Here is a 27,772-nt window from a genome sequence, read left to right as displayed (position 1 = left end):
TAGAATTTAATTTACCTGCAGCAGAGATATATATTATAACTCCGTATAAGATGAATAAAGTCTAAGAAAAAACGTGCCTCGGAAATCAAGAAAAAGTCATTCTCGAATAGATGGCGCCATACCTTTGGCCTATTCTCGGCTAGATGGCGTTGACACCGTTTGATATTTAACAATTTTAACACATATCAGTGAAAGGACATGGGTCAGTATGGAACAATATAAATTAAAAATCATTTATTCGTAAACGTATTTTGATTAATTTATACATTTTCAATTTTATTGTAAGTTTTAATCGTGTGTCGATAGATGGCAGTAAATGTACCGTCATACCGTGACTACAAAATTTACTTTGGCAATAGTCCTATACTATCTATTTCTCTTTGCTTGCAGTCTATCCCCAGTCATCCCACATGACGGACCGCTTTTTCCCTAAACAGAGCTTTCTTGTCAAACGCATAATCGTTATACCATATTTAGGGTTCCGTACCTCAAAAGGAAAAAAACGGATCCTTATAGGATCACTCGTGAGTCTGTTTGTCTGCCTGTCTGTCCGACCATCCCCCCCCCCCCTTTATCTCCGAAACTACTAGGTCTAAAATTTTGAAAAAAAAAATACACAATTTAGTTAATAGTTCTTTACTTTCGGTTTCGGTAGTCGGGCTTAATTACTTATTTTTTGATCCGAACCCTACGGGTTTTTCAAAGTTTACATTTCATAAACGTTCCACATAAAAAATACAATGTTAAAAATTGGGTAATGTACGGAACCCTTGGAACGCGGATCCGACTCGCACTTGACCGGTTTTTTGGCCTATGCTATGTCCCATATCGTCCGAAGTTGTTTGGCAGAAAACCGCCCGCCTATTACCGCGAGGAACGCATGTAAATGGCCAGTTGACGGGACTCGCCGCGGTTTAACATTGCGCTATTGAATAACAACGCGCTTTCGACAGGAAACAGGCGTTCCAAATGAGTCGTGTCTTTCCAAAAGGGCTTATTTTTGTATAGTTTTCATGGAGATATAAGCCGTTTTGAAAATACACTCCTCAAATGTTGTCTGGTCCCCAAATACCCACTGCTGCCTCTCATTTCATTAGTCTTTTTTACGACGCAAGAAGAGGGGTGTTATATGTGTGTCTGTCTGTGACACCGTAGCTTTTAAACGGGTAAACCGTTTTGGAAGCGTTTTTTATAAATTTAAAAAGCAGTTTTTTTTTAGCGCTGGTTCTTAGATATTTTAATTAAAATCGGTTCACCCGTTTCATTGCGTTGGGGGTTTCAATTTTTTTTGAATTTAAGTATTTTAATAAACCCATAGCAATAATCTAATTTATACAGGATGGTCCAAGTCCAAACCTACGTTCGTGGGCCACCCGGTCAAAATTAGACAAATATTTTTACTATGACATTTTGTTGATACCTAATAGTAACAAACTTTAGTTGTGTTAAACTATCAAAGCTAAAGGAGAATGTTTTGACGTGTTTTTTTAAATTTTTTCATGGTTGTACATCCCGAAAAGCCCCATTTTGAAAAACTCAAAACTAAATTAAAAAAGAATCCATGTAATTTGAGCACTTACGCGCAAAATTTCACGAGAATCTGTTCGAGAAATTCGTCCTGAACAGAAGAACACACGTATGTATTTCAAATTGGAAACGGATTCGCTTCATCAATAAAAGACATTGTGATGCCGCCGTGTGCGTCTCTCTTATAATACCGAACCTCACAGGCACCTCACCTCACTACATTGTGGCACCCTCATCTCTTTGAATATCGGAAGCAACCGTCGCTCGTGTATAAATTTGTATGCAAATGCCTCGAAGAGCGGCAATAATCGCCCGCGACCGTAAATAACGTTTACGATGCGGCAACTTAACGCAACATACATCTCCTATCAAACCTTGTCAGATCAATTAAATTTCATCCTTAATTATAACGTATCAAGATTCATTTTCGAACGGGGTGTTTGCACAGTTACACGCTTGCGAAAATTACGTAGAAACCCTTGAAATTAACGCTACTTCGACTCTGTAATCAAATTTGCATCTTTAAATTCGCATCAAGCTGCAGCATTCGATTTTAAATTAGACTGTATTTACAGTACAGCAAGGTTCAGTTTCGATTGATTAGATTGGCTGATATAAGAGTTTTGGTAAGTTAAAGAGTGGGAATTAACGCGTCGCGGGCGGTGCCGGGCGGTGCTGGGTTTAAAGGACATCTCGATGTCACCAGGACCGCTGAGACTTGTGCTAATTTAATTAAAAGCTTGTGGTTACCCTTAAGGTTCCTCTATGAGACACGCGTTGTGTTACTTACCTACCTTAGAGCATTTAATAAACCGGAGTCGCCTTTAAAAGCTTACCCCTCTGCCGAAAACCTTGCTCAGTTGTGCAAAATTTTCAATGGACTAACGTTTATCTGACATGGCTATTTGTACGTTACGTACAAATCATGTACAAATAGTCATACATTTGATGTGCCCCTCTCCCACAAAAATCGGCAGACTAAATACAAAAAAAAACTTTAAAAAATAGGAATTGGCAACACTGAGGTGCCAAAATACTTTTGACCAAGTATATGCATTTTCTCGCAAAACTGAGCAAATGAGCATAACTAGTAGTTCGCCCCGAACTGTGAACTCGCGGTTCGCCAAAAAGATCAATTGAATGCAGTGCTACTTAGTCCGAGATGGGCATTTCGTAATTGATTCCTGATTCCACGATTACTGGAAATTACTTTGTAATCTGATTACTGATTCCCAGATTACTTTGTAATCTAACAATACCGAATTACTAAGTACAATTCCATTTGAGGAATCAGGAATCAACTTTCGAATTCTACAATTACTAGTAATTGGAATCAATGTAGATTCCTCATTACAGGAATATATTACTCCTTTCAGATTACATTTCGTACTACTATCAAAAGTACAATTCGATAGTAGATATAGATGTTGTTGACTTACTAGGATGCATCTACCTATACCTTATTTGAAACAGGTGTGTAGATTTCGAAAATGATGATCATGACCAGTAAAACGACATCCATGACGACTTTTATGACATACTGCATGGCCGTCATTTTGGATTCCAAAATGATCATCATTTTCGAAATCAGGGCCCACTAAAACCTAAAAAGTGACATCCATGATGACTTTTATGACATAGTGCATGGCCGCCATCTTGGATTCCAAAATAGTCATCATTTTCGAAATCTGCGCCCCCTAAAACCTATAAAACGACACCCATGATGACTTTTATGACATAGACGACATAGTGCATGGCCGCCATCTTCATCTATATTTTGTTGCACACTTACCTTGGCCGCAGACATTCGGAATTTTCATTCAGTTTTCGTACGGAATGACAGGTAGGAACGGGACGTCGCTCTACAAATGTCATTCCGTTCGGAAAATGGGGTTGGCCGGTCGAAGTATTTTGAAGATGGCGCCAGCATAGCTTGCCCTGTCAATCCCTAGAATTGTGTCAATTTTTTGTTTGTAATGAATATTTATGTCCTGGATGCCAGTCATTTAAGCCAAATCTCATAGACAAAGAGGCAAGCTATGATGGCGCCATCTATGCAAACCTTTGACAGTTGCCAACCCCATTCCGAACGCATGGCCACCATTTTGCAATCTAAAATGGTCATCATTTTCGAAATCTGCGCCCTCCAAAACCTATAAAACGACATCCATGACGACTTTTATGACATAGTGCATGGCCGCCATTTTGGAATTCAAAAAGGTCATCATTTTCGAAATCTGCGCCCTCCAAAATCTATAAAACGACATCCATGAAGACTTTTGTGACATAGTGCATGGCCGCCATGTTGGATTCCAAAATGGTCATCATTTTCGAAATCTGCGCCCCCTAAAACCTATAAAACGACATATATGACGACTTTTATAACATAGTGCATGGCCGCCATTTTGGAATCCAAAATGGTCATTATTATCGAAATCTGTGCACCCTAAAACCTATAAAACGACACCCATGACGACTTTTATGACATAGTGCATGGCCGCCATTTTGCAATCTAAAATGGTCATCATTTTCGAAATCTGCGCCCTCCAAAACCTATAAAACGACATCCATGACGACTTTTATGACATAGTGCATGGCCGCCATTTTGGAATTCAAAAAGGTCATCATTTTCGAAATCGGGGCCCCCTAAAACCTATAAAACGACATCCATGACGATTTTTATGACATAGTGCATGGCCGCCATTTTAGAATTCAAAATGGTCATCATTATCGAAATCTGCGCCCCCCAAAACCTATAAAACGACATCCATGACGACTTTTATGACATAGTGCATGACCGCCATCTTGGAATCAAAAATGGTCATCATTATCGAAATCCGCGCCCCCCAAAACCTATAAAACGACACCCATGACGACTTTTATGATATAGTGCATGGCCGCCATTTTGCAATCTAAAATGGTCATCATTTTCGAAATCTGCGCCCTTCAAAACCTATAAAACGACATCCATGACGATTTTTATGACATAGTGTGGCCGCCATTTTGGAATTGAAAAAGGTCATCATTTTCGAAATCGGGGCCCCCTAAAACCTATAAAACGACATCCATGACGACTTTTATGACATAGTGCATGGCCGCCATGTTGGATTCCAAAATGGTCATCATTTTCGAAATCTGTGCCCCCCTAAAACCTATAAAACGACATATATGACGACTTTTATAACATAGTGCATGGCCGCCATTTTGGAATCCGAAATGGTCATCATTTTCGAAATCTGTGCCCCCCTAAAACCTATAAGACGACACCCATGACGACTTTTATGACATAGTGCATGGCCGCCATTTTGGATTCCAAAATGGTCATCATTTTCGAAATCAGGGCCCCCTAAAACCTATAAAACGACATCCATGACGACTTTTATGAGATAGTGCATGGCCGCCATGTTGGATTTCAAAATAATCATCATCATAGAAATCTGCGCCCCCCAAAACCTAAAAAACGACATCCATGACGATTTTATGACATAGACGACATAGTGCATGGCCGCCATCTTCATCTATATTTTGTTGCACACTTACCTTGGCCGCAGACGTTCGGAATTTTCATTCAGTTTTCGTACGGAATGACAGGTAGGAACGGGACGTCGCTCTACAAATGTCATTCCGTTCAGAAAATGGGGTTGGCCGGTCGAAGTATTTTGAAGATGGCGCCAGCATAGCTTGCCCTGTCAATCCCTAGAATTGTGTCAATTTTTTGTTTGTAATGAATATTTATGTTCTGGATGCCAGTCATTTAAGCCAAATCTCATAGACAAAGGGGCAAGCTATGATGGCGCCATCTATGCAAACCTTTGACAGTTGCCAACCCCATTCCGAACGTCTGTGGCCTTGTGGCGAGGCTAAAGTCGACAATGGATTGAAAACGTGTGCGAATATAGTTGTCAAATCAAATTTGTCAGTAAATAAGAACAAAAAACTATACTCGTCCTTTTCTTTCGGGTGCTAGTACTGGTGTAAGACAAAGATAGTATGATTCTCTCTGTCTATGTTTGGAACGAGACAGTCCTTTGACAAACTATAATTGTAAGCTCTGTGGAGCCTTTAACTGATTCACCATAGAGATTAAAATAAACTGTATCTGTGGTAAGCCGTAATGTTTCTTGTACCTATGGAGTGTAGAACCTCTACCTTCCATAGTTTCTTGCCAAATGTCAAATACTTATACTATGTTTATTTTTATCTTGCTAATTATTTCAAAATGGTAAATTTAAAGACGATATTATAAAAGTGCAAGCCGAGCGCTTTAATTTGATACCAAACTCGACCATACTTTCTTACAAAAAAGATGACCAGAAATGCATGACCCCTCACAAATAGCTTTTTAGCATTTTAAGCTCTTCTAGTTTAAGAGTGCTATTACATTTCGGGGTTGAGCGAGTTTAGGTATTTTACGCGCTGCGGCAGGCCGTGCGAGCTCAGTATTCCGATCCCTTCTACCACACTCGCACTACCATGATGGATTAAACATTCTTGATCCTTCGCGAAGCATATTGAAATCAACCATAACAACACTAACTGTACTTAACTTATTAAGTCCTAAAACTGTTATTTGGTAAGTACGAAAATACTAAATGCAGTGCAAATGTACATAGGGGCTGTTCATAAATTACGTCATCTATTTTTGACCCCCCCCCATCCCTCAAATCATCCAAAAATCATGCTTCGGATGACTCTGTTTCCTCCTACGTCATGCTACCATCATCCGATGTCCAGACCCCCTCCCCCCCTCCTCCCATTTGAAACGACGTAATTTATGAATAGCCCCATACTCGTACTTATGAACGTATATTACTCGAAAGAAATTATAGGTACTCGCTTATTTACAAGAAACTGAAGATACACAGGGTCTGATGATGGAGCTGGAAGGTGGCCACGGGTACCAGTCTATCATGTAACTAAACCACTTCGTGTTTGGGCTCGTTTGATTCGTCTCAACAAGATCTTTGACACAAGACAGTACTCAGGGTCTGATGATGGAGCTGGAAGGTGGTCACCATTACCAATCAACCATACAACTAAACCACATCGTGTTTAGGCTCGTTTTATTCATCTCAACAAGATCTTTGACACTATATAGGTGATACTCAGAGTCTGATGATGGAGCTGGAAGTTGGTTACCGGTACCAATCAACCATGCAACTAAACCACTTCATGTTTAGGCTCGTTTGACTAGTCTCAACAAGATCTTTGACACTAGGTGATACTCAGAGTCTGATGAAGGAGCCGGAAGGTGGTCACCGGTACCAATCAACCATGCAACTAAACCACTTCATGTTTAGGCTCGTTTGATTAGTCTCAACAAGATCTTTGACACTAGGTGATACTCAGAGTCTGATGATGGAGCTGGAAGGTGGTCACCGGTACCAATCAACCATGCAACTAAACCACTTCGTGTTTAGGCTCGTTTGATTCGTCTCAACAAGATCTTTGACACTAGGTGATAAACCAAACACGAAGCCAAAACAAGAAGTGGTTCAGTTATGTGATAGACTGGTACCCGTCGCGACCTTCGAGCTCCATCATCAGACCCTGAGTAGTATCTTATGTCAAAGATCTTGTTGCGACGAATCAAACGAGCCCAAACACGAAGTGGTTCAGTTACATGGTAGACTGGTACCCGTGGCCACAGTCCAGCTCCATCATCAGACCCTGAGTACTAACTTGTGTCCAAGGTCTTGTTGAGAGGAATCAAACGAGCCCAAACATGAAGTGGTTCAGTTACATGATAGCAGTGTTGGCAAAAAATCAATTCGAATTGACGATTGAGAATTGACCGATCAATTCGAATTGACGATTGACGAAACTAATTCTAAATCTACTGATTGAAGATTGACGATTACTAATCGTTAATTCGAATTGATCGGTCAATCCTCAATCGTCAATTCGGATTGACGATTACTTTGTATGTACCTACCTAATGTCCTTTTTATTTAGGCCATTTTTGTGAAACTGACCAAATGCGTTCAAAAGCGGTGTCTGAGTTTACCAAAGGTTCCGAAACATGTTTCCGATGGCTATATGAAGGATGTCCTTTTTGGAACATTTTCGGGACTTTCCTTGAAATTAACCGATAGCGTTCAAAATCGATATCTGAGGTGCTCAAAGGTTTCGAAACTTGATTCCGAGGGAAATATTGAGAGATGTCCTTTTTTGGGACATTTCTAGAAATTACCCGATTGCGTTTAAAATCGATATCTGAGGTAAACAGAGGTTTCTAAACATTTTTTCAACTGCAATATTGAAAGGTGTCCTGTTTTGGGACATTTTAGTGACATTCTTTGTATCTGACCCTGACCCTATGTATCTTCAGTGTCAAAGATCTTGTTGAGACGAATAAGACGAGCCTAAACACGAAGTGGTTTAGTTGCATGGTTGATTGGTACTGGTGACCACCTTCCGGCTCCATCATCAGACCCTGAGTACTATCTTGTGTCAAAGATCTTGTTGAGACGAATATAAAGAGCCTAAACACGCAGTGGTTTAGTTGCATGGTTGATTGGCACCGGTGACCACCTTCCGGCTCCATCATCAGACCCTGAGTACTGTCTTGTGTCAAAGATCTTGTTGAGAGAAATCAAACGAGCCCAAACACGAAGTGGTTTAGTTACAGGATAGACTGGTACCCGTGGCCACCTTCCAGCTCCATCATCAGACCCTGTGTATCTTCAGTGTCAAAGATCTTGTTGAGACGAATAAAACGAGCCTAAACACGAAGTGGTTTAGTTGCATGGTTGATTGGTACTGGTGACCACCTTCCGGCTCCATCATCAGACCCTGAGTACTATCTTGTGTCAAAGATCTTGTTGAGACGAATCAAACGAGCCCAAACACGAAGTGGTTTAGTTGCATGGTAGATTGGTACCGGTGACCACCTTCCGGCTCCATCATCAGACCCTGAGTACTATCTTGTGTCAAAGATCTTGTTGAGACGAATCAAACGAGCCCAAACACGAAATGGTTTAGTTGCATGGTTGATTAGTACCGGTGACCACATTCCGGCTCCATCATCAGACCCTGAGTACTATCTTGTGTCAAAGATCTTGTTGAGATGAATCAAACGAGCCCAAACACGAAATGGTTTAGTTGCATGGTTGCTAAGTACCGGTGACCACATTCCGGCTCCATCATCAGACCCTGAGTACTATCTTGTGTCAAAGATCTTGTTGAGACGAATAAAACGAGCCTAAACACGAAGTGGTTTAGTTGCATGGTTGATTGGTACTGGTGACCACCTTCCGGCTCCATCATCAGACCCTGAGTACTATCTTAAGTCAAAGATCTTGTTGAGCCGAATCAAACGAGCCCAAACACGAAGTGGTTTAGTTGCATGGTTGATTGGTACCGGTGACCACCTTTCGGCTCCATCATCAGACCCTGAGTACTATTTTGTGTCAAAGATCTTGTTAAGACGAATAAAACGAGCCTAAACACGAAGTGGTTTAGTTGCATGGTTGATTGGTACCGGTGACCACCTTCCGGCTCCATCATCAGACCCTGAGTACTATCTTGTGTCAAAGATCTTGTTGAGATGAATCAAACGAGCCCAAACACGAAATGGTTTAGTTGCATGGTTGCTAAGTACCGGTGACCACATTCCGGCTCCATCATCAGACCCTGAGTACTATCTTGTGTCAAAGATCTTGTTGAGACGAATAAAACGAGCCTAAACACGAAGTGGTTTAGTTGCATGGTTGATTGGTACTGGTGACCACCTTCCGGCTCCATCATCAGACCCTGAGTACTATCTTAAGTCAAAGATCTTGTTGAGCCGAATCAAACGAGCCCAAACACGAAGTGGTTTAGTTGCATGGTTGATTGGTACCGGTGACCACCTTTCGGCTCCATCATCAGACCCTGAGTACTATTTTGTGTCAAAGATCTTGTTAAGACGAATAAAACGAGCCTAAACACGAAGTGGTTTAGTTGCATGGTTGATTGGTACCGGTGACCACCTTCCGGCTCCATCATCAGACCCTGAGTACTATCTTGTGTCAAAGATCTTGTTGAGACGAATAAAACGAGCCTAAACACGAAGTGGTTTAGTTGCATGGTTGATTGGTACCGGTGACCACCTTCCAGCTCAATCATCAGACCCTGAGTACTATCTTGTGTCAAAGATCTTGTTGAGACGAATCAAACGAGCCCAAACACGAAATGGTTTAGTTGCATGGTTGATTAGTACCGGTGACCACCTTCCGGCTCCATCATCAGACCCTGAGTACTATCTTGTGTCAAAGATCTTGTTGAGACGAATCAAACGAGCCCAAGCACGAAGTGGTTTAGTTGCATGGTTGACTGGTACTGGTGACCACCTTCCGGCTCCATCATCAGACCCTGAGTACTATCTTAAGTCAAAGATCTTGTTGAGCCAAATCAAACGTGCCCAAACACGAAGTGGTTTATTTGCATGGTTGATTGGTACCGGTGACCACCTTCCGGCTCCATCATCAGACCCTGAGTACTATCTTGTGTCAAAGATCTTGTTGAGATGAATAAAACGAGCCTAAACACAAAGTGGTTTAGTTGCATGGTTGATTGGTACCGGTGACCACCTTCCGGCTCCACCATCAGACCCTGAGTACTATCTTGAGTCAAATAAATACATATAGAATGTCAGGTCGTTTCAAATATTTTTAATCCTGTCCGGTAGTTTATTAAACTGGTATTATAAATTATAATACTATAAAAACAGTGCTAGGATCAAAGTCTCTCGTTGCGGTTTACACGCACACAGTATAGCGTTTTACACGGCGCCCGCCGCACACAATGATAAAAAACCTCGTCGTCGCCGTTGAAAATGTGCGGAGCCGACCGACACACGTCCTGCCTGTACAAGCTCTGCCGCGGCACTGAGCTGGCGAGCGCGCGTCATCGGTAATATAGAGTAGTTTTCAAAAAATTGCCAAAAAATTATAGTAGAATTTCATAAACACTAATGTATACCAACAGTATAAGCAAACGTTGCAGATTGCTTGAGTATGAAAATGACTTCGATATTAAGTAGATTTTCGTAGAAATTGACACTTGTTTCGGAGAGAAAATTGAGTTCGTTTTACTTTGATTTTCTCTTTCTCAAAGGTATGTAGGAAAAATATCGTTTGATATGCCTAAAGTACAGGGTATTAGTAATACAAAATAGCCAGGTTTAGCAGAGTAAACTTCTCAACATTTCCAAATAAGAGCTTGCCGTTCAGTGCTTCACGCGGTTTTTCGGAAACGACCATCAGAAAAAAATTCATTACTAATTTAATAAGTCCTTTTTCTAATATTTACAACGATATTTAAAAAGATAAGAAGACGCTTTTACTGGAACAAGTACTCATTGTTTCTAATAATGAGCACAAAGTCCTGAATTTCGTCGACTAGTATCATCAATTTTGCATTATTTCGACTTTTCTTGTAAGAGCGCTCTTAATAACCTCTTGATAAAGCCTGCTCATAATTTAATGACTATAATTTACTGCCCTCAACTACACGTTTACCCAATTTCATTTAAATTAGGACAAATTTACTTAATCGATATTAAACTTTCGTGAGACATATTTTAAATTGTTTATACGACAACGGTTTCACTCACTTGAATTTTTAGTCGCTATTGGCGACATGTTTCGGGCCCGTCGGGGGTCCTTCCTCAGGCTCGAGTGCTCGCGGCGGCTGCAACTCGTGCACTGATCGCGCCGCTCGCCTCGTCGCTCGTTGCGCGCGCGCTGACAGAGCGGGGGCGGGGGGCGCGGTGCACTCCGCAGCCGGAGTTGTCAGGTCAAGGTCTGGTAGGGCGGCTGCATCGACTGGCATCAAGCACACTGCACTCACTATGTCCACGCGATCGTCACAACGCACATCCCGCCTAATACCAGGAATTATAGGCTTCCATGCAGGTGGCAACATCCAGCCTCCGTCTCGATTGAAATTAGGTCGGCGTCCAATTTCAATCGCCTCGCGAATCTTACGCGGCACAAAACATTTCTCCCGTACTAGTAATCTCGCTCTATCGAATCGAATGAAATGGGACGCGCCTGTATCGTACGCGTGCTCTGCCACCGCTGAATTCCTGGTATCCATGTTCTTTACGCTGCGTATGTGTTCCGACAACCTCGTGGAGACATTCCTTCCAGTCTCACCCACGTACGCCCTACCACAGTCACAAGGTATCTCGTATACCCCCGGGTTCCCCAGCGGGTCCTTGTCCTTTGGAGAGCGCAGCATCTGTCTGACCTTGGTATGGGGACGGAAGATTGTCCTAATGCTAAACCTCCGGCGTAATAGGCGTCCAATTCTATCCGTTACTCCCTTAATGAAAGGCAAGAAGACAGGTGCTCTGTCGACCGTTTGTGCTCGCCGTGATGTACCCATACTTGCCGCTCGCTGACTCTGTCTCCAATTGTACCCATTCCTTTCTAATACTTGCCTTACATGCTGCAGCTCACCTTGCACGTACTGCGGGTCACAGAGCCGTAAAGCCCTATTGATGAGCGCGCGTGGAACGGAAGACAAGTGTGCGGGGTGATGGTGTGAGTCAGCTTGCAGGTACCGATCAGTGTGTGTAGACTTACGATACACTTTATGAGTCAACCGGCCATGCTCGTCCCGCTGCACCAAGACATCCAGAAAAGGGAGTGCCCCATTGCACTCCTTCTCAATGGTGAACTTAATCTTGGCATGCCGCTCGTTCAGGTGGACGAGTAACGGGTCCAGATCGTTGTGTGATACAACAGCAAACACGTCGTCCACATATCGCCACCACAGTCTGGGTTTATGCGGGCAGCTCTCCAAAGCTCTCTGCTCAAACTCCTCCATAAAAATATTGGCCACCACTGGTGCTATAGGAGAACCCATTGCCACCCCTTCTATTTGCAGATAGTGTTCACCCCGCCACACAAAATATCCACTAGTGAGACAAAACTCGATTAATCCCATGTACTCGGTAAGTGGGCCGCCGCGGCTGGCCATCCGTCTTATAATCTCTATCGTTTCCATTACCGGCACATTCGTGAACAAGGAGGCTACATCGAAACTCACCATCAACTCATCCTCCTGCAACGTAACGTCATCAAGTAGCTGCACAAAATGTGTAGAGTCTCGTACGAAACTGGACGTGTTACCCGTTAGAGGTTGCAAGAGGCCCGATAAGAAGCGGGACGCCTTGTACGTGGGTGAATCTATCTGACTCACAATGGGTCTCAGGGGCCAGTCACTTTTATGAATTTTGGGTAGCCCATAAATCTTTGGGGTGGTGGGGTTTAATTGACGCAGCGTTAACCTTTCATACGTGTGTGGTGGTCAAAACTCGTTTGTACTGTTTAAAGAAAAAAAATAACGTACTCGAAAAATTCAAGAATATGACTTGAAATTCGGTCAGGATCCTTATCATACAAAGACTGTTAAAAAGAGATAAAAGATAATGATCCCATGACGATTTCCCATCATTTGTCACCAACAGAAACGCGTCGCGTCTTCCGCGCTGTTCCGAATTCAAATTCAATTTAGCAAAGGGTTGCCATCTACGCGGAACGAAAACTCCCTAAAAACGGGGTAAAAGGCGAGGGGGAAAAGGAAATTCAAAGACATGTCTAGGGGCGGCGATGTGTCACGTCTCGCGTGCGGGTTGGGACGTCGGGGTAATTGATGCGTTCCCGATTAAGATTGCTTTTTTATGTGAACGATAGTGATGACAGGGCGAGGTAATTTTGGGAATGCGTGAAAATGTGAGGTTTGGGACACGGGTGGCATTTTTTGTAGGTGGTGGAAATGCGGTCGGTAGCTAACTACCGATCGAGTCAGGCGAAGACAAGCCTGCAACTATTTTGATAGCACCCGCAGTGCAAGTGTTATTTTAAACGTCAAACTTCTATGAAATTACGCTGCATGTGCTATCAAAACCGTTGCAGACATTTCTTGGTCTAACTCTAGAGAGTTTGTTGTTTGAGTGCATATAACTGTTGTACAATTCAAATTAGAAAAACGTTCCTCGGCGCTAAGATTCAACACAGTGCATTCATTTGAAACATCCTGGCCATTTTCGTAATAAAATTGAGATCATCTACGTATCAGGCAATTTGCGTATGAAATTCTGGTCATCCGCGTATAAGGTAATTTGCATTTCTGGCACTTTGCGTAATTTTAGCATCCTGGCCATTTGTTAATAAAATTCAGGTCATCTACGTATCAGGCAATTTGCGTATGAAATTCTGATGGTCATCCGCGTTTAAGGTAATTTGCGTTTCTGGCACTATGCGTCTGAAGGGACCTGCGTTCATGGTCATGAACGCAGGCTACACGCTGGCCAAGTTAGGTACAGATGAAGGTAGTATATGGATGAAAGGTACTCATTTCTGCCGAGGTAGTTTGGCGCTCGAACCCAGTGAGATAATTTATTTAAAAAAACAACGAGTTGCACTCCGGGAGTGCCGGCAGAAGTGAAAACTCAATGACATTGTAACAGTTTTTCGAGCAGGTCACGTGTCCGTCTTGCGTCTTACGAATCTTACGGTCACGTGACCTGTCGCGAGTTTAACATTTTTCCCCATCACAAAAAGTGCACAGCGCCGCTAAAGAAGTTTTCACTTCAACATAATTCAATTTAACATCTGATAAGTGATAACGGGTTGGCTTAAAGTAATGAGAATTTTCGTTTTCGGAAATATAAAAAAAAAGACAATAGCTGTGGGTTTTCGAAATTTTACAGTGACAAACAAGAGCATATTTTAAATTACAAGAAAACATTATATATACTATAACATCTCCCACATCCGATTTCTCATAACTGTGTTCAAACCCTCTGCGTCATGCTTTGGACAACGTTTTATTTACATTCCATAACTGTTTTATTGCCGTTAATTTTAATTATTTCGGCATATTAGCTTGTTATCTATATCATGCCATCATTCACAATTGCTAACTGATTAACATTTTCATGAAATCTGCAACTGATTGATATTTAGAGAAAATTGTTTATGTATCATATTTTGGTAAAATGTATGCAATGACGTTTTTAACTGGTTTTAGGCTCTCGCGGAAAAACGACTAAACGTTTCCAACCCTAGAATATCCCCAAGACTTAAATCAATCGAAGAATTTTGGAAAATATTATATACTCTGATATGTATATTGCGATAGTAGGCAAAAATATTATAGAATAAAATAAATTTTACCGTGTAATTACAAAACGATCAGTCAGAGAGTACTTGGTAGTTTGTCCAAAGTGAAAAGCAAACGGTCAGAAGCATGTTACGTAAACTAACACAAGGGAGGCCAATTACTTCATTCTTGAATTTGGTTCTAATGTTGGATATTGCATAGTTCTTCAATATAACATCCAGAAATCCATGGCCATTGTCTTTTTGTCTTTATGTCCGAAAACAAAAATTCTCATTACTTTAAGCCAACCCGTTAATACTTAACTAGTGTCAAAGATTTTATCGCTTTTTGCAGTTTCCATTAGCCATTACATTACCAACTGTATTGTTTTGTCCTTATTTTCATGTCAAGGTAATGTTTTATGGGTTGCCTCAGAACGCCCAAACTTTGCCAAACTTCGGAACGAACCGTCAAAATTCGTTCACGATTGACTTGTCAAACAAGTTGACACGAAGAAAATTGGACGAAATTATCGTTACCGAAATCCAATGGAGTTGGCTAAAAAGAAAATATGTGACGTTGTCTAAAAAAGGGATCTTTAAGCAGTCGGCGCTTATGCTATTGTAAACAATAACGTAGTACTAACACGAAGTTTTCCAACGGAAGCGCCAATTGATCTAAGACCCCTTTTTACACAGAATTACACTTACATCCATTTTAACTTTTAAATGTTTCAGTTATGAAGTAAAAATTGTAGCCGTCATCCGTCAGAACCATATGCTTTGTGGACATCGTTTCTCACCGGGTTTAAAAAGGCACCTAACTTTAATTTCGAATTAGTATACTTTTCTTTTTTGGCGTTTTTAAACTGACAGGGGGAAGAGATAATGATGTCTTTTTAGGGTTCCGTACCCAAAGGGTAAAACGGGACCCTATTACTAAGACTTCGCTGTCCGTCCGTCCGTCTGTCACCAGGCTGTATCTCACGAACCGTGATAGCTAGACAGTTGAAATTTTCACAGATGATGTATTTCTGTTGCCGCTATAACAACAAATACTAAAAACAGAATAAAATAAAGATTTAAATGGGGCTCCCATACAACAAACGTGATTTTTGACCAAAGTTAAGCAACGTCGGGCGTGGTCAGTACTTGGATGGGTGACCGTTTTTTTTTGCATTTTTTTCCGTTTTTTTTTTCATTATGGTACGGAACCCTTCGTGCGCGAGTCCGACTCGCACTTGCCCGGTTTTTTTCGTCTAACTTTCAGTGAATTTGAAATCTGTCTGATTAGTTATTAAATTATCAATGTGTTGCATGTCGTAATACGAGAGAGCGGGTTAAAATTCATTTTGTGTGAATTTGGGCATCGTTAACATCATAAAATATTTAAACGGATTTTAAAATCCTATTTTCTTACTTTATGATTATATATAGGTAGGCAATGTAGGCATGTTACCTTCTATTTCTTAAAAGCTGTATAATGAAATCCTTACAAGATTTTATTATTTCGTTAGCATTTCGTATCTATACAGAGGTCCTAAGGCTAATAGTTTTAGTAAACGAACATACTACCGGATATATCATCATCATCATTTCAGCCTATATACGTCCCACTGCTGAGCACAGGCCTCCTCTCATGCGCGAGAGGGCTTGGGCTATAGTCCCCACGCTAGCCCAATGCGGATTGGGGACTTCACATACCTACACCTTTGAATTTCTTCGCAGATGTATGCAGGTAAAGGTAACCGGATATATGCTGAATTTTAATTAGGTAAGCTACCTTTAAACCTTATGTGCTCAAAAGGAATGGAATGTTAAACGCAAACGACCATTCTATAATCGTTATCGTTGGTCAGACTCCATTACTTTTACTTTTTAGGGTTCCGTACTCAAAGGGTAATAACGGGACGGGACCCTATTACTAAGACTTCACTGTCCGTCTGTCCGTTTGTCTGTCACCAGGCTGTATTTCATGAACCGTGATAGCTAGGCAGTTGAATTTTTTTACAGATAATGTATTTCTATTGCCGCTATAACAACAAATACTAAAAGGTACCTACGGAACCCTCGGTGGGCGACTCGCACTTGTCTGGTTTTTAGGGTTCCGTACCCAAAGGGTAAAACGGGACCCTATTACTAAGACTTCGCTGTCCGTCCGTCCGTCCGTCCGTCTGTCCGTCTGTCTGTCACCAGGCTGTATCTCACGAACCGTGATAGCTAGACAGTTGAAATTTTCACAGATGATGTATTTCTGTTGCCGCTATAACAACAAATACTAAAAACAGAATAAAATAAAGATTGAAGTGGGGCTCCCATACAGCAAACGTGATTTTTGACCAAAGTTAAGCAACGTCGGGCGTGGTCAGTACTTGGATGGGTGACCGTTTTCTTTTTGCATTTTTTGCTTTATGGTACGGAACCCTTCGTGCGCGAGTCCGACTCGCACTTGCCCGGTTTTTTATTCTACGGCAGAGTATGGCATGGCCACATTGGCTTGGCGGCAAAAAGCGCGCCATTTGGCGGGCGCGAAGTAATTATCCTACTTCATGGCACCATTGTTTATGCATTGATACATATTTTAACATAGCAACAAGCTAATTTGCCAACGTGAAAAGATTAATTGCTTTTTTTTGTTGATGATAGAGCGTTCGTTGCAACATTAATGTAATCGTGATCGTGTATTTTAAGATAGTGGAAAACTATAATAATGGTTTTAACTGGGCGTTTTGTTTTTACATCATTATTGTATTGTAAGGTAAAACTAATTAGGGTACAAACGAACGAAGGTGTAGCGGATGGATTCGAACTTATAAACCTAGAACTAACTGCCCGGTTCGAACTTCAAACAAATACGTCAAATATTACGGCTAGATACGATATGGAATGTCAGTGTCAAAAGCGACGTTTCTTCAAGCAAAAACGTCAGTTTTGACACTGACATATATCTTATCTATATCGTGTCTAGTCGTAATATTTGATATATCTTATATAAAGTTCGAATCACGCAGTTAGTTCTAGGTGTATAAGTTTTCTCTTTTTGCCTTTCTTGCATTTATCAGCTGGGGTAAACTTTCTAAACAACTTTTCTTATTCTCTTATCTTAGGTTAGGTAGGTACCTATACAAGAGGAAGCCTGAAAGTTGCACCCATAACAGAAAAAGTAAGGGCAAATCGCCTAGTGTGGTACGGGCATGTGATGCGGAGGGATGAAAGTCATGTGACGAGATAGGTATTACGAATGAATGTGGAGGGAAGTACGAGGAAAGGAAAACCGAGGAAATATTATGAAAAAAAAAACGCAAATGAATGATGAAATGAGGGGCGACAGAGAGGTGTGGAAGAGAAAGACATGCTGCGCCGACCCCAAGTGAATGGGACAAGGGCAAGAGAATGATGATTATCTTATGTTAGGTATTAATTACATAAACATGTACACATTTGTCGAACCAGCGATTGTTTTTTTTTTAATTTTAAATAGTGTAAGTAGTACTTTCCCAGCTGTTTCCATTCCTTTCTATTAGCGTCTTCTACTTTTGTTTTTGTTCTTAATTCTTCTGCTTTTCAGTTCTATTTGTTTCATTTTTTTTATTTTTTTTTATTTTTTAATGTTTCAGTGTTGGAGCTATTTCTTATTGTTTCAGTGTTGGAGCTATCTCTTATAGGAGCTGGAAGGGATTGGTCCTAACCCCCACGGGGACCAGCCGGATTGGGGGTTTATTGTGGATTTTCTTTGTCTGGTTAATAATTTTTCCTTTGTGTGTTGTGTCTTCCGGTTTCCGATGTGTGTCTTTACAGGTTTTGTGGCTGCGCTTCTTCTCGTGGGAGCTTTCTGTTTGCCATAGCGTCAAAAGGGGTAGTTTTTGATTGTTTAGCTGGCTGCTTGATTCGTTCTTGAGGTTCGGCTGGGCCAAAGCTGTTTGGAGGTGTACTAGGGGGGGAAGAAGGAACTCTTTTCCTTTTATCTTGCTTTGTATGGTTGTTTTCCTTTACAATGAGATTGTTATATTTTATTATGGCGTACTTCCCTGATTCTCTTGCCTCTATGAGTTTTGGTATGAGAGCTTTCCTTTCTTCGAGAACTTCTTTAGGAAAATCTTCTGTTATTTTAATATTTGCTGGGTGGGAGAGGCCTATGTGTCACAAGACACGCCAACCACTAATGCGGACAATCAAATATGCTAGTTTATAAGTTAACTTGTTTATATATATAATACCGTTTTAGTTTTTGGCAATAAAGGCTATTATGATTATGATTATGAAGTAGTACTTTAATGGTTGATCAGCCCTTCACAGGTTTTCAAATTTACCTCTTTACGAAGGCAATTAACCAAAATTTATATTTACACATTTGTTTGTATAAAATGTGTCTTTTTAGTCCAAAGACAAGTGTTTTCGTGCCAGGACCGAACGTTTCGGTACACCGGCACAATACCATAAATCATAGAGGCTGTCGCGCGACCATCGCCAACGGCCTAACACGAAAATTGCGCTTCGCCGATACTGAATATATTTGCCGCATGCAATGTTTGTGTGCATAACACTGTAACTGCAATTTAGGGGTTGTATTATTTAATGCGAATTTCGCAATGAAGAGATTCCAGTTTAGTGACATTTAACCATGTTTTAAACCGTATCAATTAACAAAAACTACATATCATCTTCCTCGCGCTATCCCGGCTTTTGCCACGGCTCGTAGGAGCCTGGGGTCTCCTTGACAACCAATCCCAAGAACTGGCGTAGGCAGCGTAGGCTGTAGATTTTACGAAAGCGATTGCCGTCTGACCTTCCAACCCAGAGGAGAAACTATAGGCCTTGTTGGGATTAGTCCGGTTTCTTCACGATGTTTTCCTTCACCGAAAAGCAACTGGTAAATATCGAATGATATTTCGTATGTAAGTTCCGAAAAATTCATTGGTACCTACAGAACTGTTCTGATGCCCCGACAATCGCTGATAGAAAACAATAAAAACTTAAACATGTACAGTCAAGGAATTTAAATTCTGACCCATTTCGTACTTTGTCACAGTGACAATCAATATGAAAGCCGCTAGAGACCTCATACGGTTGTCACTGTGACAAAGTACGAAATGGGTCGGAATTTAAATTCCTTGACTGTACCGTCGCACCGTCTGTCCTCGATACATTTTAGGCACTGGTCCCACCGCGAGCTAGTAAGCTATGAGCTATCGGCTATAAATACGAACAAAAGATAAGCACTCCCGTGTAAATAAAAGGGACACGGCGATATTTATAGTTACTCGCCCAGCGGTGAGCTATAAATATCGCCGTGTCTCTTTTATTTACACGGGAGTGTTTATCTTTTGTTCGTGTTTATAGCCGATAGCTCATAGCTTACTAGCTCGCGGTGGGACCAGTGCCTTAGCGTTTCTCATCTTGGCTAGGCTCTATGATAATGATGATGATTGTGCAATTTCTCACATACGACTATATTCCCGTTCCCGTCCCGCGGCCAAAATGTCTTTACACCAAAACTTTGTGCACTTGAGCGGTAAAATTCGCAGCGAAGTTCGCTAACTCGATATATTACGTCACCGTTCGCGTGACCAGTTCGGGATAAGATGCATCGGTTGTGCGTTTAGTCACAGAATAAATAATAGTACTAGGACTACTAGGTACACACTCACTCTCTAACAAAACGCGTCTGTTACGATCAGCACAGATATGGCCGCTAGGTGGCGACAGCGCCACGCGCGGCATATGGCATTCCCTAAAATTGGGGTCGAACGTGAACTTTTAGCTACCTGTAGCAAGGCGACGAAATCGCGGAGTGAGCCACGCCTGGTTCAGTTAGAAGCGCTGGTGGCCTAGCGGTAAGAGCGTGCGACTTTCAATCCTGGGTTCAAATCCCAGCTCGACCAATGAGTTTTTCGGAACTTATGTAAGAAATATCAATTGATATTTAACAGTAGTTTTTCAGTGAAGGAAAACAAAACATCGTGAGGAAACCGAGCTAATCCCAATAAGGCTTAGTTTCCTCTTTCTGGGTTGAAGGTCAGATGGCAGTCGCTTCCGTAAAAACTAGTGCCTACGTCAATTCTTGGGATTAGTTGTCAAATGGACTCCAGGCTCCCATGAGCCGTAGCAAAATGCCGGGATAAGGCCTGTGGAAGGGTTCCCATAAGGCTGGCTGCATTCCCCCCTTTGGATGGCTGTGCCGATCCGTTGGGCGAGGAACAGCCCTATTAAGAATTGTTAGCTAAATCTGCATAATGTTTTTGTAGCTGTTGGTACTTCTTAAAAAATAAAATCAAATAAATGCATTGATAATTGTATAGGTATATAATGGGAAAGAGAAAGGCAGGAAAACCACGAAAAAGATGGGCTGATGACATTGTGGAGGCAGCGGGAAGGGACTGGATGGATACAGACAGAGCAACATGGCAAAGCTTGGAGGAGGCCTTTACCCAAACAGGGACCACAAAAAATTAAAAAAAAAATATTTAAATAATTTGAAATGAAAAATGTAAATTTGTGGAAATAAAAAAGGCTATATAAAAAAAAGTGTATATAATAGAATGCACTTACTTCTCATATGCTGCTGCCAGGCTAAGGCGGCACAGAGCAGGGCCAGAGTCTTCCCGGAGCCCGTGGGGCTCTCCAACAAGCAGTTTTGTCCTTTGTTGATTGCCGTTATCACCTACACAAGATTGACACAACATATATTCATAAATCTAATACCTTTAAAATAGTAATTCTTATTTATATGACTGTATATATATATTTCCAGGACCTGATTTCGATGAAATTTGCTATATGGGAGTATTCAGGGGCGATAAATCGATCTAGCTAGCTCTTACCTCAGGGAAAACGCGCATTTAAGTTTTTATGTTTTCTCAGAACACTGAATGTAAATAATTTCGTACATTGACCTGCCTGTTCCTATCTCTATGGCACATGCATGATTATATTGCTGTCTCGCTTGTATAGTGGCATTGACAGCCATCACGTCAGTGTCACTGGCCTTTACTTTTGGGCCCATTCACACATTTAGAGTCTGTGAGGAAAGAGAAGAGTCATGGAATGTATTGGGCCTCATATATTTTTGCCCTAAGGCCCAGTAGGCCCGGGCCTAGGGTGGCAAAAAATTAGGGGCAGCAAATTGTGATATAAAATTCCCTGATGATAACAAGAAATAGCTTAAAATGTAGTTAATATGAAGGGTGCTGCGAAAGGGGCGGCTATAGGGCCTGGGGCCTAGGGCGGCAAAGACTGCAAATCCGCGACTGTTACAGACTCTACCGGGTAGTAAATATACCCATATTCACCTTACACATTTTTCTAGCGAATATTTAAAAAAGTATATTTACAAATATTTACCTTGAACATCAGCGCTATTTGACAGCCATAAGGCTCCACCGGTAAATTAACAGTGACACCACCAATCATCTTCTCAAACCCTGGTACTTTGGGTTTGAAATACACTGGCATATTAGCGCTTGATCCTGAGGCCATTCCTGATTTAGCACTTTTAGGGAAAAGATTTTTGATCACAGCGTTCTTTTTAGAAGTTAATGTAACCTCCGGAAGCTCTGAATCATCGTCTGAGGTCAAGTTTGTGTCACTGTAATCTATTGTTTTATCTGAATCGACGTCACTTGATACTTCATCAACGACTGGCTTGTTCCTCTTGTTACTCGCAGCAGCTGACCTTGTTATCCTCTTAGAGGGTACTGGGGCTTCAAAACTATCGTCATCATCGGATATCTCAACCGGGGAAGACATTTCGCGGCAAAATTTGTAGGCAAAACTACACTACAGGGCACAAAAACCGGCTAATAACACACTTGTTGTAAAGGTAGAGCGTTTTGGTATCACAAGAATATTGCCATAGAACATAAAAATTGATACATTTAGTTTTAACCCCTTTTAATTGTGTAGTTTTAATGTAGTTTTATCACAAAAACAATCGGCAGATAAACACGAAAGTACGAGTTTGACTTTGACACTGACAGCTCGAGCGTAAATGTCAAAATAAACGGTGATGCGTTTCGTATTTGCATAGTGTTTTTGAAATGAAAAAAATGTAAACAAATATTTGTAATTTTTTTTATTGTTTAAATATGAGTAAAATATTTACAACAAAGTTACACTTCTTTATTGACGATTGACGATTCTTTACTTCAAGACATCCACTTGATTTTATTTTTGGTTTCCCATTTTTAAAAACCTGCAAGAAAAATAACATGTTAGAGTCTAGTCGTACACGTATTGGGCCCCGTATATTCCACGACTCTTCTCTTCCCGCGCAGACTCTACTTAAGTATTACAAATCAAAATAAAGAATAAACGAGGAATATTTATAAAAAATGTTCTCTATAAGCTATTTATTTTGGTGATGACGATACATACTTATTTTGGTGGTGGTGGTACTAGTGGACCATTATATACATAGGAGAATAGAGAAAATATAGCTGCCCAGCCTAGCCAACACATTTTGAATTTATTTAAGTAAGTTTTATGTTTTCACTTCTTATTTTGTGATAATTTGTTCCGGTTTAAAATATTGGCATCGTATTGAATCTGAATTTAACTGACAGCTAACGTTTGAAGTCAATTTTTTGGTAGGTAAGCAACTACTGGCCTGCCAGCACCTTTTCAGCTTTGACTTTGTTATGTAAGGTTCTTAAAAATAAGTTTTATATAAGTTTTGAAAAAATGAGTACAGAGAGGAACTTCATTAGTATTTGAGTTTCTTTCTGTAAGTACTCATTTCGAATTCGAATCTTCAATCTGAATTACATACTCTTTTCGTGTCGGGTTTTATTGACGCAACATATTAATCTAAACAGATTGCTGCACTACGGAAATTTTATGATTAAATGACAAAAACTCATAAAATATATTTTATCGTTCACCCACCATTAACACAGTCGCATTAGTCAACTGGCTGTATAGTAGTGTCGCCTTCGCCTCGGTGCAGCGCGTTCCCGCCAAAACGGGCGCCATTACACGAGTGAGTTGTCAGCGGAGGTTATGGTGCGTTATAATTTGGTTTATACCCCGACACTGCGCTGTTTAGTCGATGCAATTAGCGCCAAAAACGTCGCAGTCACACATTGCGAGAAATAACAAGTTGAACAGTTTAAGAAGTAAGTTTGTATTTACAATTCAATTAAGATTGATGCTTAGGTTATGGGCCAAGGTTAGAAGACTACAATCATTATAAATTTTGAAAGGCGTTATCTCGGAAACTATTAGATCTACAGAGACAATTCTAGTCTCGTATAGCAAAAGTCTACTTTAGAAACGTGCTGAGAAGTAACTAGGTACCAAAAAGTAGTCCTTAGGACGCTCAAATAAAAAAAAATCAGAAATTTCGCGGTATTTCGATTTTCGACAAAATAGCATTTGGTGCTCGAGGTGAAAACTTGGATCTTTCAATGGGCCAACATCATCAATAAGTCAGCAAAAAATCAGAACTACCGGATTTGTCGAGCCCGCTCCAGAACCGCGCGCGATGGGCTTCGCAAACGCTAATGGCTCCTCTACACGATGGGCCAACGCCGGCCACTCCAAGGGACGGGAGGAGCCATAATGTATAAAGTTACTGTATTATAAGTTACTTGTTTTCAAAAGTCTTTCTTACTCTATATAATTTGTTCGCGAAAACACCTAGGATACTCGTATCTCACTACGAGTATTTAGTCCAAAATATTCATAATCATAATCATTTATTCGATGCAATCCATATTCGTATCTACCCGATATTTTTATTTTTACCCACATTTAATTTATGACAAGCCGTCAGATAAAACAGCAGTGTTAACACAACGCATCTTTATTCAAGGATGTCACCCCATTTTTCGGGCCATTCAACAGTTAGCGTCCGCCTTTTAATACGATTCCTACAAATTGGTATACGTCATAAATTACAGTGAAGACGCAACCCTGGCTCCCCTCGGTTGGCTGTCCATATTAGTACACTTTTTGGTTGTATTACAAAAAAAAAAACATTAGGTTTTAGTGGACGAAATAAAATTTACTTACACCGATTTCACATACTAGTTGTTCGAGAGATCGGTGCAAATTATATTTCGTCAACCATACCTGTAGACATAAATATTTTCCAGTAAAATTCAGCCAATTCCACATAACTTGGATATGGACTGCTTAAACATTGAATAGGCAGTACCTAATAGTATGTAGGAATGCCTACATTTCATCAAGTAGATACTGGAATTTAGGCTACAATTGACATTATATTATTTGCTGGACTGTGGTGAAATGTTTAATTTTCAGTCGCCGTAGGAATATAAAGGTGGTCGTCACTTGGCAGTGGCACGGCACGGCTTCCGGAACGGGAATCACGTTAGTGTGTTGATAACCGCCAAACACCTCCGTAACTTTTTACCTACAAACTAAATATTTGAAACGTTTGCAAAATTTTATTAACCCTTTATGAACGGCTAGGTACTTAATGATGTAAAGGCCTTCCAACTCAATATGATATATTTCAATCCCCCTCAATTTTCAACCCTCAAGTGACCTAATGTGAACACAGGAGCTCTCGCGGCCAAACAGTGGCGCGTCCCTACCAATTATTGACATGGTTTATTGCGTTTCCTCTATCTGAGGCGCCTTTATCAACGTATGTCGCTCCACACGATACAACGGCACAGTTTTACTGTTAAACTAAGCTAATTTAAACCTTAATTCTTATTGTTAAAGGTGTTGGGAGATGAAGAGATGATGGTGCGCTGTCCGTTTTGCGTTTCTACTTAATTTGATGGTAAAAGTTGGTATCAGAGTCATTTAATACGGTCTTATTATAGATGAAAAAGTTAGTTACTTTTTATTGTATCTGTTAGTTTTATTATGTACGTTTATATAAATACTAAATATAAATACTATCTTCGATCGCCAGTTGTTCCAAATAGGTTATATGAAGAGGCCTTTTATTTGGCCATATCAAGAAATGTTACACTCACCGATGTTACTTGACTTGAAACCATGTAGGTTACTCTGACAGTTATTGCTTGCTTTTTGGGCTCTTGGAATTCAAAGGGTTAAGTCTGAAGGGGACATTGTATTCAGTCGACTACATCGCCTTTATTATTGAGCTCAAGAAAATATTATTAAATCAAAAAGAAATCAAATATCATTTTAGGAAAACCGTACCTACGTCCATTACGTATGTAATAACTGGCATGAATTCCAAAAAACTTTAACGAAGCTTTTTAATTTCAATTAGTCTTGCTATGGCTGGTCAAACATCGAGCAAATGTGTCGCCATCTGTTTGCCAAAAGACCTGATCCTGATTGAGTGATCGAACACCAAAACTATGGGTACAGATAAGAAACACCCCATAGTTAATACTTCTGGCAGATTGCAATTCCCAAGTCCATCGCTCCTTAGATGTTATCTGTGGCAAGTTCCGCGGCAGTTTGGCACTACTATTGCATTCGTTAACTTGCTACTTAATCTTTGAATTAAGAACTGATAAAATAACGATTAAAAGAATGAATGGTAGTTCTAACTTAATTTGTGTTATTGCTTTCTACTTCGAAACTCATAATTCGTTATCCAAAGTTTGAGTTAAGGGTGGTTTCTGCCTTAATGATTGTTTGAAGATTAATTTTTATTGCGTTGTATTTTTCCAATGACAAGTTACTTGCAAGAGGTAAATCAGTTTGTTAATAATTACTCATAATACTGAGCTAAATAGTTATGTAATTCTTTCTTTAAATATACATTTTTTTTTAATTGTCTACCTATTGTGTAGCCAGCTAAGTAACGTCACACATACATGCATGCATGCATATGTGATATGTAGATATGTACGCAGGCAAGCCGGTAAGTACTAATTTTTTGACCAAACGAAACCGCATGTGCCGTTCTACAGAAGATTACTTATGACTGGAAAGAGGTGGAATAAAATAAATTTATGGTCAAGGATCTTTCTTGGTAAAGCCGAATGCAAACATTGGGTCAACTTTGGCCAGAAACAGAGGATGTAAGCGTTATTGCGATTTCATTCCGTCACATCAGATTCCCAGTTTGACCCATCGTGTACGCCGACCTTAATAAACACAAAACAAACCACCAACGTCTTTAGTGTTGCCAGTTCAACCGTTCACACCCTGCAGCGGGCAAGCCAGTCGATCACTCCATTCTGCGCGAGCATTCGTGCGTGATAACCCCAGTGTGGCCCGCCTAATTTCTTTGTTACTTTGTTGGATTTAAAGCCTAAGTTTTCGGACCATAGGGGTGTCGTTTGGTAAATTGGTGGTATTGATTTTGAATTGACAATGTTTCGAATTGGTGAATTTGGATGTTTTACGAAAAAAGAGTAGGCACATTATACTTACTGTATAGGTATCACTGACCATTGCTATAGTCGCACCAATAAAAATCTGCAGCGAATTTGATAGCCCACGCAGTGTAAGTGTTATGTATTCGTCATAATTTCATAGAAATTTGACGTTTAAAATTACACTTGCACTGCGTGGGCTACCAAAATCACTGCAGACTTTTTACGGTCTAACTCAAATTTAGCGATAATCAAAAATATTGTATTTATAAATATGGGTGTACATATTAGCTCTTACATATTCTACCGATAGAGGCAGATAAGGTAGTGGTACTAGTGCTCGACATGCTAATGCCCCATAGACATAATATATATATAGACGGTGTCTCAGCGAGCTGTCACTGTTGCCACTTTTGTTTAGTGTACGATTAACAATGAGGCCCACGTTGCTGTAGCCATGTCGATAAAGTCATATCGATAAACTATCGACATTTCTTGCAATTTTAATTTTACTTCAAAAGCTTAACGATACCTAAAATGACCAAAAACGCTTTTATTCATTATTGTGGTTATCAGATCACAATTTTATAGTCACGCCCCAGCAGGGAACCAAGGGAAAGTTCAGATATTTAATTAAAATACATAAATACCTCCTAAAATAGGTGTTCCGCAATAATTGAATTATATTATTATATTATAATATATTAATTATCCATTAGCATTTCAATTATGTTTATGTTTAACGAAGATATTGAAGCTTCAATTAATCGCGATTTCGTTCCGCTGTGTAGCGTTTATCGATATATAACATGATTAAAATCGACTTTTGACATCCCTAAGAGAGCACACATATACGCTTTTACGCACACATAC

At 40.4% G+C, this 27,772-nt stretch overlaps 1 protein-coding gene across 1 annotated transcript in view; it reads right to left on the bottom strand.

The window, feature by feature from the left end:
• The window catches only part of LOC134674800 (Fanconi anemia group J protein homolog), a 117,085-nt gene extending 94,524 nt beyond the window's left edge, over positions 1-22,561 (bottom strand). The window contains exons 1-2 of the mRNA XM_063532940.1: positions 21,966-22,561; positions 21,174-21,285 (exon numbers count right to left, since the gene is read on the bottom strand). Coding sequence (XP_063389010.1) covers positions 21,174-21,285; positions 21,966-22,370 — 517 coding nt within the window. The 5' untranslated portion in view covers positions 22,371-22,561. The remainder of the gene's footprint in view (positions 1-21,173; positions 21,286-21,965) is intronic.
• Between the last annotated feature and the right edge of the window lie 5,211 nt (positions 22,562-27,772).

This window comes from Cydia fagiglandana, chromosome 20 (genome assembly GCF_963556715.1).
Source record: "Cydia fagiglandana chromosome 20, ilCydFagi1.1, whole genome shotgun sequence".
Taxonomy (NCBI): domain Eukaryota; kingdom Metazoa; phylum Arthropoda; class Insecta; order Lepidoptera; family Tortricidae; genus Cydia; species Cydia fagiglandana.
Note: the sequence above shows the minus strand (reverse complement) of the source record. Positions and strands in the feature narration are given on the sequence as shown.